The following is a 14,011-nucleotide window of genomic DNA, read 5'->3' as shown; positions in this document are numbered from 1 at the left end:
CTCCCGACTTCCGCATTTCTCTTCTCTTCAAACTTTTTCCTACCTTATTTTTGCATAATGTAAAAATTAATTGAAACATTTAATTTTTACGTGGTTGAAGGTGATTTATATGATGGATTCTCTTGTTCCAGAGATGCCCTGGAATGTGCGGCTAAGCTTATACAAAGAGTGTTTTCTGTTATGAACATTAAGTAATCAGCTATATACATACATTCGTATATATGGTCTCGCATCCACATTGAATAATCAAGACTACTATTTTTTGTTAGTAGTCAACATGTAGATACCTATTAATTTTGAGAAAAATTCGTTTCAGCACCGGGAATCGAACCCAGGACGTCTCAACTCTGCGTGCTGAGCGCTCTTTCCAACTGAGCTATGCTGGGACACGATGCACGGTGCCAGCCGAACTCTCCTCATTATATCATCAATGGCCTAGTACCTGCAATTTAGACATATACCGGTAAGTCATATATGCAGGAGCACATATTTAAATGCCTTTATGGCCAATTTTAACAAGCTTGTTAACATTGATATATACCTATACTCACATATGAAGTCTCGCAATCCTCAGATGTTCGAAAAAGGAGCGCGACACTTTAATCAAATCAGAACTGAAAATCACAGTCAACTTCAATTACTCATGTAGGAAATTTTTACAATTTGTTTGAAACTATTACACTAGATAAAATATCTCAAAATACTTTAATTTAAGCCTAACTGCCAAAATGTAGAATAAAATTGTTTTTAGTGCCGCTAACTGAATTTAATAATTTTTCAATTTTTTATGTGAAATATTGTAGACCACTTAGTCTCCCATATTTTCTTCAAAAATAGTTGGCAACCCTAGCACCAACACTATTTCTACCCAAGTCTGAAATCAGAGTGAAAAGTCCATGTGCTTGTGTAATACTCATACATGTTTTCCATCTATTAGGAATATTCACAGTTTGCTGTATCTTCAAATGATTCTTTGGACATTCTGTAATATTCTGTGAATTTGTCTGGATGCTGTTCTAACTCCACCAATAAAACACTACAAGCACCATGATTTTCAACGTTTTGAACCAATGAATCCGAAACCTATGCCTTTATCTTCGCATTCTTATTATTGACAATAGCAGAAGATCTCCATCTGATGACTCCACACTGAATGACTCATTAGATCAAATAACATGGCGTTATGTGTCACGCTCCATGTGCCATGCATCATGTTTCTTGCATCATCCGGTGTGTTAACATGCAGGGTCCAATCTAGCTACTTGACGCCTCTAGGCAGAGAAAAATATTTCTGCCCCTTATTTCGCCCTATATGCGTCATTTGGATCAAATGAAATAATTGATTCTGCGTCATTATTACTGTTTCTAATATCAGAAACGCCTGACTAAAATGAACCACACGCTGCACTATTTTCGGTAACTGCTGTTCACCACATTATTACACTCTGATGTACCTGGACTCGAACTGGAACAAGCTGGCTATGTTTGTTTTTTAAATAACACATATTTTTGCACTTTTTCTCACCATTTCCTCTCTTTTTATTGCCTTGTCTTTCTCGAGTTTCCGGTATTGTTGTTTAGTCAACTGTCCGAAGACAGGTCTGGAACCCACAAGTGACACCATCAAGGCATCACTCATAAGGCAACTAGGCCAGGAGATAATGGGGTAGGGTGACCAGTTCCTTTCCCCCTCCATTGCATACAACGCTAACTAGCTACATATTACACTAATGAGATTTTAGATGCAGTTCATCCTCTGACACATATCGTCAAATGAGATGTACTGTCTGGTAATAGATTTACATATCAGCCAGAACCTCAATAAGAGGTGTTTCTAGTATTGAGAACCACTGAGATTTTTCCGACTTTCACTCATTATAATGAATATTAAAATATAAATCACCTAGGTACAAAACAACTGCACCCTTTACCGTTTGAAATTAAACTGAACTCCCAAGCGTCCGGCTGATACAATGACTGGCGGTATTTTCTTTGAATTCAAGTCTGAATGGGGATTGCTGAGTGTTGATACTGGCTACTCTTATGACAGAGTTAGCGGCGTTCTCATCAGTTCATCACAAAGCTTGTGATTGCGAGCAACGAGATTTGCCTTCCTAACATATCATAATATAATACCATAACTTCTTTAATGTTATTATGTGACACTCTCACAGTGAGAGGGCATAACACTTTTTCTGTGCGTTTTCTGACCATTAGTTAATGGAGAAAATGGTGTTAAAAGATAGAGAGAAAGACTCTGCGCTACACTACTACATTTCCAGAAAACTTTAATTTTTCTCTCTGAGTAAAGAACACGTCTGCTTGTCATGTGGTTCTGAAAATGGGTATATTTCCTGCTTTTGTTGTGTTTATATAATTTGTGGGATAACGTAATAGTGTATTTGTGTATTACGCTGTGCTAAGTAGGCCTCCTTGAACTTATATTTTGTAGTGAGTTATAGCGAGGCAATTACCACTTTGGCATCTGCCGAGTGCACAGGTAATGTGCCAGAAGTCTACAGGTAGGTGTTCTTATTTTCTACCAATATATAAAAGGTTAAGTAACACCATAAAACACTATTTTTAAAAATGAAGAGAGCCTGAAAATTCATATCCACATCTTGCCAATTGGACGTACTCGATGCTAGAAAAATTTGAGCTTTAATTGAGTGTAATCAGTGCAGTGCTTGACAAGGTCAGGAGAATTGAAGGAACTCTCTTAATATGGTAACAGGCATTGTGATGGATGAACATTACAGTACAATGTTGAGAACAGTGTATACGGTAAACTGTAGAAAGAACTGTTTATAATAGCATTTGGACTTTGCTCTGTGTTATGGATGAACATTGCTACGTCTTTTAGCTAAAAATTTCCCGAAGATCTGGCATTCATCCTCTTCATGTTGCCTTGCTGCAGATGCCATCAGAATTTCAAATATGCCATATTGAGCCTCTATTCCTCGATTCTTCGCTTTTTAGACATGAAGGGCGGATATAAGGCGTATTGTCTTTATTATTGTTGTTCTTTCTGTTTCTTTTTTAGAAGTAATGGAAACCAGGAAAGTTCGAGGGGTCCACTCTGTATTATTCTATCTGTGGGATTTGAAGAGTCAACTTAAAAAAAAAAAAAACTTTTATTCATTTGGAACAACTGGATAATGCATACCATACAGCAGTGCCAAATATGCTCGCCATTGGGGCTCATGACAGGAAGAACTTGGCTCTGAGATCAAACTGCGCATGCACAGACTTCTCTTGTAGTGTCACCGTGATCCTTATCTGGATTTATTTTCGCGTGTACATTCCTAATCAAATGAAGTTCCCTTTGTACTCCAGTTACACATCTTGTATATACGAAGATTAGGTTTGGTTAGTTTAGGTTTTTATTAACCCATTAACGCCCAAATTATTTTTATTAAAAAAAAACGAAAATAATATATCTATTTCATAAATTTCATCCATAAGATGCCAAGAATATGTTTTGTTTATTCTGCCGTGCACCAAGTAGCTGAAAATCACCCGGTCTATAAATAGACCGTAAATAGACCGCTGGGCACTTATGATATCTGCGTATTCATTTGCAATAAAGTAAATATATTTTTTTGTGTATTTAATGTAGTATAACCAGAAACATTTACACCAATATAAATAAATTTATTTATGACATTTTAGTATTTAATGCAACAATACAATGCTGCAGCAATAATGAAACATTTATTTTCGGAATGTCTGTCTTTACCGAGTGTGGTAAGGCTCAAAGCATTTTTGACAGAGGGTTTAATCACACTTCTTGCGGAATGTTACTGGTCTGCATTTACACCATTCCATCTGGCAGTGTTTCTGAGAGGGTCGTTTTGCCATGAAATAACCTCTACTATCTATCCTCATACCAAATTTCACTCATCGAGGTGATGGAATAGGGCACTCCATTCTCTTGCAGTTCGAAAACATCTAGAGATATTGAATTCAAGTAGGTCCAGGGAGTCTCGTCCATGTATTTCTCTGTAGACAATCCAACCATTTACTATAGCCATATCCAGCATTCTGACAAAGAGATCTCAGTACCACTTTTTTCCATGAATTGAAGTGGCATATTTCCCTGCTAACCAATCACGATGGTCCACTCCACCCATGTACTTACCGTATTTCTTGAGATTTTTCCGGAGTTTTCTCTCAACCCAATATAAGCAAATGCTGGGTAACTTTCGGTGCTGGACCCCGGACTCATTTCACTGGCATTATTATCTTCATCTCAAACAGACGCTAAATAACCTAAGATGTTGATAAAGTGTCATAAAATAACCTACTAAAAAAATATGACCTGTTGTTGCTGCACACTTATATTCTGTCTTATATTTCTGTCCCACCTGCTTGCAGAAGCCCCTACATCAAAGTTTGATCCTACAGGTACACATCTGTTGTCATCCCACTTCACGAACAGAATTTCACTATTAGTGTCAAATGTATAATCGCAGGACTCTCGTACTGCATTCTGTAGTAATTTCGTATCCTGAAGAGTAAGGGCATCCATTCTGTTTTCTCTCACAGTTTCTGTAATCCGGAAACCAAGATCCTGAAGGTGGAGCAAAAGGTCTCTACTTATAAAAAAAATTATCAAATTATGTGTCGTGAGCATGAGGATGTACAATGCAATCGAGCACATTCAGCACAACTCTGCTGCCTAAGACAAAGTCGTGCCTATTATTGACGTCATTTCAGCTGTGTCTTTACCAGAGATTTTTTACACAGGGAATAGAAAACCTCAATGTGATGTTGGCCACAGAAGAAATTAGTCAAAAGTGATACCATCTGACATAATATTACGAAAGAAAACGAAGCAATATGTCGTAAAAAAGTAAATCCTTGGTGCTACAGCCCATGAAGGGCTAAGACCGACCAGCCGGCTACTGACCTCACGTCCACGTGCCGAAGCAGAGGTGGACGGTCATCCAATCAGAATAGAAGTATCGTGTGGTTAGCACGATCCTCCCAGCCGTTGTAGCTAGTTTGTCAAACCGGATTTTTGCTACCTATCGTAGCTCCCTAAGTGCATCACGATGCTGGGTGGGCACTGGTCCCATACACTGGCCGAAATTTCATGACAAAATTTCTTCCCCCATGAGGACTCGAACCACGTTCATTCCGTAACGCGAGTCCTAGACAGGATGCCTTAGACCATGATGCCACAGCACAGGACAGCAATATATCGTACCATCACAATATTGAATTTTTTTCTGTTTACTGTTATAATATGTTGGTGAAAATAGGATGCATGGTTTTCTTTATTGGTCGAGAAATATTATTGCATATTTTATAGATCTCTGTACTTCGAAGAAAGAAGGAATATATCCATTGTTCAAAAATGTATACACTGCAGACGTACACCGTATCACATTTATTTCCAATTTAGGGCATACAATAACATGTTCTGGGGATCGAATAGGTGCTAATCATCTTTCAGATGCTAATCTACTTGCAATAGCACAGTCCTACTGCCGACAGTCACTTGCTGATATCAACCGTTGTGGTACAGAATGCAATGACACACCTTTCTCCACTGTTATTTTCACGTGATATCATAAGTGCCCAGCGGTCTATTTATAGACCGCAGCCGTTTCAGTTCATATTGCTCCAATCATTTTACATAAATTTGTGTTTTTCTTTTGTGATGCAATAGTAATAACCTTGACACTACTAAATCACAAATCAATAACAATATCGACACATTATAATACGGAAAATTAATTATATTCCTTACACAGTGCGACATTATTTTATACCTAAATAATTCGAACTAAGATACCTTAATGAATTCTTATTTTTGAAGGAGGATAAAATGTTGGCAAGTTTAGTTAACATCTTACATGATATATTTATGATGATCATTAATATTGAATCAGTGGGGCGCCAATAAAAAAATCTAATGTAGTCGAGTGTGCAAGGGTCAATAAATAGACCATTGGGCGTTAATGGATTAATCAAGTCCGCGCATGCGTAGTTTGATCTCAAAGTAAGTTCTTTCTGTCGTGAGCTGCATGTGTCATTAGTGACCAGACCATACTAAGCCATGTGAAACAAAAGAGAATCGAAATGTTGCTAGTAAAATTGGTGATGATATTCTTTAACACTAAATCCCTGCACTTTTAAGTGCAAGATCTATGGAGTATAATGACGACTTTTTTAATACACTAAAAGAAGATATCATAACACTTTAACACGGCGAAATTAATGAGAAATATGATGTGGTCCAGGGAATATCGTTCAAATCAACAGTGTGTGTAACTGACATTAATACATTATCTCCTCGTGAAACCCCAGCCAACCTTATCGCTGGCAAAGTGTGTAATTAACACTAATGTACTTATCTCCTTATCTAAACTTGTTGCTACAGTCAATTTTATATCATGGAGTGCAGTTTGGTGGTTCCTTTGAACACCCCCTTACAGATTTATGACTTTCTACACAAACACCTCTGACCAGTCCATCGCCCCAACATTGCAAAGTTGCCACAATCTTGGCGACCTTCGAAATGAGAGGATTAGTGGCCGTCATCCTCATCTGGACACCACGTGTTTTGAAAAAAAAAGCAACGTAATATCACGAGCTCACCGCTCAATGAATACTACAGAATACACTCTCAATTATACTTTCATGTTAACTGATGGGATTCTTGGAATTCAGAAAATCTTTGGCAACTCTGCCTCCACGTGGATTTGACAGGATCCTGTCAATTCTTCTGAACGAGGGTTGTGATTGGTTACTAACAGGCAAAGACAAGGTTTTCATCACAGTAAGAACACACTTATTTATGACAACCAATTAGTAGGGGGCAGAAGAAGGTCTGTCGGCAAAGTCCTTTCTACGAAACTGCACTCCATGGACTATAATAGTGAAGCTCTCTCTCAGTAATGTTGAGAATGAGAGAATGAATGAGAAAAAAATAAATTTCTCCTCGTAATGACGTCATGCCCTTATGTTGGCAACATTGTATACTTGATTATCATTGCAATGCCACGTTGAAAGCTGTGGTACCTAATTCTCCAGTTTAGTGATTTATTTTTTTCTGTGGTGCTTTAAAATTATTCAATCCGTTATTTGAGAAACTACACATGTTCCTTTCTGCTAGTTTTGAGAAAAGTGAATAAAACTGTCAGCTATATATGATTTGCAATATTCTTGACATTCTTAAGAAGCTTACCTTGTAATATGAAGGCGCAATGGGGCCCGAGATGTCCAGTGCATGTGTGATTTCTCAAATGAAATATTAGTAGCAAAAAAATCTGTATATTTTGCTTTAAGTACAATACAGTGTTGTTAAATTACATTTATATGTCATAATTGAATTATATATTTAAAATTTTCCTTTACAATGCAAAAATGAAAGGCAAAATTGTATACTTTTTGTAGCTACAAACATTCATATATTAAAGCTCTTCAGGTGCTGTAAAATATTTTGATTTCATGCTCATTGGGAAAATACTTTGTAACTTTTTTACATCATTTCCAACACAACATATTTTACATTATCATATGAATAATTTTGCAACCAGCATACATGTGCTTACCTTTGTCATTATCCCAGTGAATGTACGCATGTTACTTTAATTTACTGTACATTATGTTATCTCAAAACCCGAAATCCATCAAAACCAGTTTCAAATAGGCCTGTAAAGACTAGTTTAAGCAAACAAAGGCATAAACAAAAAGCGTATATGCAAAGCGAGTTTTCGTAAGGTCTAGCCCAGCTCTGGGCACAACAGGGAATTGAAACGGAACTCTGAAACCCCCACCCATGTCTTTTTCGCTTACACTGCCTTATAAACAAACACACAATAGGCTCTATGCATCGTGATGGATTGCAGGTAACCAGCGAGAGCTGAAAGTTTGTAAAAACTATGATGCCTGCCTTATACAATCTGTCACTCAGCAATGCTTACCTTCCTGTCTACTCGTCTCAGCCAGGGAAGGTGGAGTGGGGAGTTAAGGGGAAATCGGCAGTGACTCGATTGAGTTACTAGTGCCCAGGCCTGGTCTAGCCTAAACAAACCAAACCGAACCTGTCACTGATTCTAGATCTTACGAAAACTCGCTTTTTATCTATGTACATTTGTTTAAGCAGGTCTGCCAAGTTAGCTCTGTGGCAGCACGTCTGCCTCCAGACTAGCCGGTGGGTTCGATTCCCAGTGGGATCAGAGATTTTCATGTAAAATTTGTGGTGGTGCAGAACTAAATTGTGCACCAATATGCCTGGGTTAAATCCCAAATCTCTCTGCAGTGCATATGAAGAGACGGCATATGTCACTGTTGATAGTGATTAGACCATTGGATGAGGACGTTAAGCCTGGTGGCCCCCTTGTTGCTATTCGACAGGAGTAGGCTATGTGCCGGCACCATATTTCCCCTTCTCCCTTCCTCTTCATTGTCATCCTCACCCATTCCCTACACTACACTTACACGAACACTTACACATACACTCACCCTAGTACACGACATAACTCTTCACATGATACACATCATGTACAGCGTGGTCTGCCGAAGTGGTGTACAATTCAAAATGGATCATAGTCCTGCCATCTATCCGATATATGCGGAATCTGAATCACGCAAGTGCACAGTGGGCCAGACTGAATAAAAAATGGGACAAAATTGAAAAAATGAACTTTTTTTTACAATACTTTTGACAGTGTATATTCATAGTGGGGATCCTGGTGAGCACTAAACTCATTCGTCTGGCTGTATGATCTAACAGACTCTGTAACTTCACTTCTGCACTTATTTCTGTCAGAGTAATATCACATGGATAGCAATGCAGCTTTGCTTCTCGAACTTCATTGTACGCTGGATATAAATCTACATTTCTACATTTTCTTGTAGTCTCAATAAAGTGTACTGGTACTTAGATAATTTCGTACCCATTATCAGGGCTAAAACGTCATCACCACTATATTTTGCAACATTTTTTGCAGGAACCACTATGCTCGTTATATGCAGTTGGAATTTTTGCCACACGGGTTGGTGTACTTACAGCATTTTCCATTAGTTTAGCTGCTTCTCTTTACCAGAAGCCTTCATACTTATCCGAGTAGCAAGAACAAGCGCAGCAGGATCAGCAGCTTCTCTGAGATGTTCAGTTTTCCTCCTCTTGGTCTTCTTAGATGATTCAGAGAACAATTTTCTTGGATGAGCAGAATGACTATACAACTATGAACATCCAGCCACATGTTCAACATGAAATTTATTACAGGGGGCAGGTTAAATTCTTGATCCAGTGAACTGCCAATTTTTCTTCCTATTTATTTTTCATTCTGTAGCAATACTGCTATCTTTTATTCTAATTACTGCAGAATGAACTATTTTTTTTCTTTAGTTCTGAAGAAAAATCTTGTTGACAATTTTCACGTTATCCTAATTATGAAATAACAAACTTATGAACAGCTGTCTTATCATTATTATTTGCAGCAAGGCTTCCATGATTTTACAGTGTAAAAAACAGCAGTGGAATAGTAATTAATACGAGAGGGATCCAGGAAATAACGACCGTTTTGTTGTAATAATTAAAAAAATATATATTTATTTGAAAAAACAAAGTCTGTTACATAACTGAAGCTTCCTTTACTTCTCTACATAATCACCACCTACATTTAAACATTTGTCGTATCTGTTCACTAGCTTTAGAATTCCTGTGTTATACTCCTCTGCCACCAGTTCATTAAGCCAGGTGTTCACTGTCTTCTTCAACTCTTCATCACTTCCAAAACGCGTACCACCCAGAAAGTCTTTCAGCTTAGTGAAAAGGTGAAAATCGCTAGGAGCAAGGTCTGGACTATAGGGCAAATGATCAAAGATTTCCCAACCGAATTGATCCAGCAATTCTCGATTTGAAGCAGCAGTGTGCGGGCGGGCGTTGTCGTGAAGAAGCACAACTCCTCTCGAAAGCATTCCTCGCCTCTTGTTTTGGATGGCTCGCAGTAGTTTTCGTAAAGTCTCACAATAACGATTTGCATTCATCGTAGTGCCTTTTGGCATGAAATCCAGCAAAAGAACACCTTTGCGATCCCAAAAGACAGTAGCCATGACTTTTTGTGTTGAGAGAGTCTGTTTGAATTTTTTCGGTTTCTTGGGTGATGAGGGATGATGCCATTGACGTGATTGGCGCTTGGTCTCTGGGGTGTTGTGAGACACCCAGGTCTCATCACCAGTCACAATTTGATCAAGAAAGGCGTCTCCATCTGTGTGATATCGCATCAAGAATGTCAATGCTGAGGCCATTCTCTGAGTTTTGTGTTGGTCACTCAGTTGCTGTGGAACCCATCGTGCACAGATTTTGTGGTAGCCAAGATGTTGTGACACAATTTCACCAAGCAAAGAACGAGAAATGTCAGGAAAGGCAATATGCAATTCGTCGAGTGATGTGCGCCTGTCTTGCAAGATTCTGTCGTTCACTTTAGTCTTCAGATCTTCTGTGATGAGTGATGGGCGTCCGGGTCGAGTTTCATCGTGGACATTTGTTCGCCCATTGTTGAACATTTCGCACCATTTTCTCACATTTCTTTCACTCATTACAGTATCACCATACACTTCTTTCAATTGCCGGTAAATTTCTGCAGGTTGCAAATGTCGGGCATGCAAAAATCGAATCACACTCCTCACCTCACAGTCGGCGGGATTATCAATCGCGTCGTTCATTTTGAAGTAACACAAAATGCACAATGGCGACTTGTTGCAACCAGTACTCACAACATTATGAGAACACATGTTAAGGAAGCCAGTTGACCTTCAAACAAGGAAGGGGAGTCAGCTGCGCGGCGGGTATGCGCGAACGGTCGTTATTTCCTGGATCCCCCTCGTAATACTGTACGTAGGTATCTGAATTTTCGCATATTAATCAGAAAAGTGCAAGTAGCTGCAGCTGAATACGACTTTTCTGCAATCTATAGGATCTGTTTAAACCATCGACACAAAAGTTTTCGTAACATCGAGTGACACGCACTTTATAACCCTCTTTAAATATTGAAAACTAAAATATATTAGCTTAAATTGCATTCCTCCAAGTTATCACAAATATTTACACTCTATATAAACCAATTCAAAATTACATGTATTCCTAATAAAACCTACCCTTTGTTCTAACATTCTCAGCCATTGTTATTTCCTTATTCACGAATATGACCACGTAACACACACCACTGTCTGAAGCGCACGGCCTAGGACTGACTGGTGCGCTATCGCCTTGGTTACAATGGGAGATATTAATAATTATGAGTTGTTATTTATCACTCGACAATTCCGAGTTCTAACTCGCATGTGTATTAATAAACATACTTATCTCTCAATCAGTCTGGCACTGACCTTTGATCCTTGAGTTACAACTCTCGATGACGCAACAGACGAGAGACAAGTCACTATTCCATATTAATGAACGTTACTACTCACTCATATAATTGACTTTATACTATCAACTTTCTGAGTTAACTGAATAGGTGACTCAAAGCGGTTGAGTGAAGTTAAAAAATCGTAATGACGAGGTATATTATTGTTGTATAACGCAGAAGAAAAGGTATAAACATCGTAGACAAGCTTGTAAACATAGTTACAAACATTTGTACAAATTTAAGAAGGAGAACGTACAGTGACTAGCGCGGAATTTCTTGCAAGATTCAAATGGCAGAAGAGGAAGAGCTCTCGATAATGAAATGAAAATGAGCATTTTCTTACTATTTGTGGGCGATCCAGGTTTTCAAATGGGCGTTCAAGAGGATATGGATATTTCCCATGGTACCATGTCACTTTTCATTTCATTGTATTCCATAGATCTTGTGTTAGCATTAAAGCTTCAAGATACGAAACAAGAGTTAAACAATTTTTTTGTGAGATGAAGTGAGGCCGAGGATTCGCTATAGTTTATTTGGCATTTGCCTTACGTTTGGGGAAACCTCGGAAAAAAAAAAACTCAACCAGGTAATCAGTCCAAGGAAAAATCTAACCCAAGCCCGAGTGCAGTTCCTGATCAGCAGCTAGCGAGTTTGCCGACTAACGTAAGTTACCCTGGAGTAGGTTATTTTACGACGCTGTATCAACATCTCAGGCTATTTAGCGTCTGAATGAGATGAGATGTGATAATGCCAGTGAAATGAGTCCGGGGTCCAGCATCGAATGTTACCCAGCTTTTGCTCAAATTTGGGTTGAGGGAAAACCTCGGAAAAAACCTCAACTAGGTAACTTACCCTGACCAAGATTCGAACCCGGGCCACCTGGTTTCGCGGCCAGACGCACTAGCCATTACTCCACAGGTGTGAACTCAGTGAAAGAGTGTAGACCTACTCACAATGTACAAATTTTGGAATATCTTTTTACATGATGTCCTTCTATGTACCCTAGTCATTATCCTTATAGCTTTCTTTTATAAAACAAATTCTAACTGCTGGGAAGTTGCAGATTCTTTGAAATTAAAAGCATTTATTTGCTTTCAATTTCCAACAACTGTCCAAGAGTTACAGAATGCAAAAAGGAAGTATTCATTTCCTGACGTCATTGAAGCTGTGAATTATACCAATATTTTTATTTAAAAAAATCAACATGCCGATGAGTATTTTAGCAAAACAAAAAGGTATTGCGAGCTTTAATGTACGAGCTACCTGCAATGTCAAGGAAGAATTCACAAGCGTGGATAATTATTTCTATATTAGGCCTATATGGAGAAATTCGGATGTTTGTAGAGTAATGATTGGCAATAATGCCAATGCACTTCTTCTAGGTGATATGGGCTATGGAATTATGTGGTTCCAAGGCAAAACATGATATTTAAATTTTTGTTGAAAATGAGATTTTGTGATAATGTGTGCATCCTGCTGGTATCTTTATTGTGGCAAAAGATAACATGTATATCTCTATTATTTTTTTGTCTAATCCATTGTTATGAAACACAATTCCTACGATTTTATAAGGTTATTCAAATTATATCTGTACATGCTCGCTCTTGAAAAGTGAAAGAAATGACATAGAGGCCTAACACATTTTGCCTTGGAGCCACAGAATTGCTCTTTGGCTTATTACTTTACCATCACTCCACAGCAAAGAGCCTACAATAAATATATACCGGTAACGAAAGAACGTGCGATTATAGAGGTGTTTCGGCCAAGTGAAGCAACAATTTCCAATATTCCATAGCAAAATAAGAGTTACAATGGAAATTGTCTTTGATCATATTGTGCTGCCTTATATCGCACGATGTAACTAAACACCTATTTGAAGATTATGAAGTTTCATTACTGTAGGACGAAGTGAAGGAAGATAGAGTAGAATTACCGAACAGGTTGTATCACTCAGACGAGTCATTAGACATGAAATACTAAAAATATACAGCGTATACATATAGGTAAGTTTATCATCACATTATATTGTTACACATTCATAAGATTTTTTTTTTTTTTTTTTTTTTTTTTTGTGAAGAGGAAAAGACTTCCTATTTCTCATTTCCGGTAACTGATTTAGTGAATAATATGTGGTGTTGTTTCAAAATATTAACAAATGAAGTTTGAAACTGCACACTTTCCTCCTCTATGATAGAAACAAAAGTATATTTACAAATCGAATGTGAGGAAGACTTCCCTCTGCAAGGAGCTCTAGTCTAAACATTGATAACTTGCACAGCTATGTCTAGGCGATAAAATGCGAGTAACAACTCAGAGTCACGAGTGAGATATGTCCAGGAGGGGAAAATATTTATTAATATGAAATTCAGACTAATCACTCACTCGACCCTTTACCACTCACTGAGTTGTCCGATACATCTCACTCACTCTCAAGCAGTTTTATTAATATCTGCCATTAGCTCTCTTTCAAGGCTGTAGCCACAGCTGTTAAAACATGTTGAATAGGAGATAGGAAGAAATTCAGAGTCGGTTTCCAAATGAGATGGGACTTCTTGTGGACAAACCTAAACCAGGAGAGAGTGGAACCTCAAACAACGGAATACTCCTAGAAGATTCTTCTCAAATCCCGAATTAACATA

General features: G+C 38.1%; 1 protein-coding gene across 6 annotated transcripts in view; it reads left to right on the top strand.

Moving 5' to 3' along the window:
* LOC138710145 (uncharacterized) overlaps positions 1–14,011 on the top strand; it is a 333,732-nt gene that overhangs the window by 297,040 nt on the left and 22,681 nt on the right. For 2 of the 6 annotated variants that reach the window (XR_011335091.1, XR_011335099.1), the window contains exons 6-7: positions 317–463; positions 3,044–7,451. The exons of 2 other annotated variants lie outside the window; for them this stretch is intronic. Coding sequence is in view for 2 of the 4 variants with exons in the window: in XM_069840773.1 (XP_069696874.1) it covers positions 317–463 (147 nt within the window). In the remaining 2 variants the exon portion in view is untranslated. Of the gene's footprint in view, positions 1–316; positions 464–3,043; positions 7,452–14,011 lie in introns of those variants that run through there. 2 more of the 6 variants (XM_069840773.1, XM_069840774.1) reach the window with 1 other exon arrangement.

This window comes from Periplaneta americana, chromosome 12 (assembly GCF_040183065.1).
Source record: "Periplaneta americana isolate PAMFEO1 chromosome 12, P.americana_PAMFEO1_priV1, whole genome shotgun sequence".
Classification (NCBI taxonomy): domain Eukaryota; kingdom Metazoa; phylum Arthropoda; class Insecta; order Blattodea; family Blattidae; genus Periplaneta; species Periplaneta americana.
Note: the sequence above shows the minus strand (reverse complement) of the source record. Positions and strands in the feature narration are given on the sequence as shown.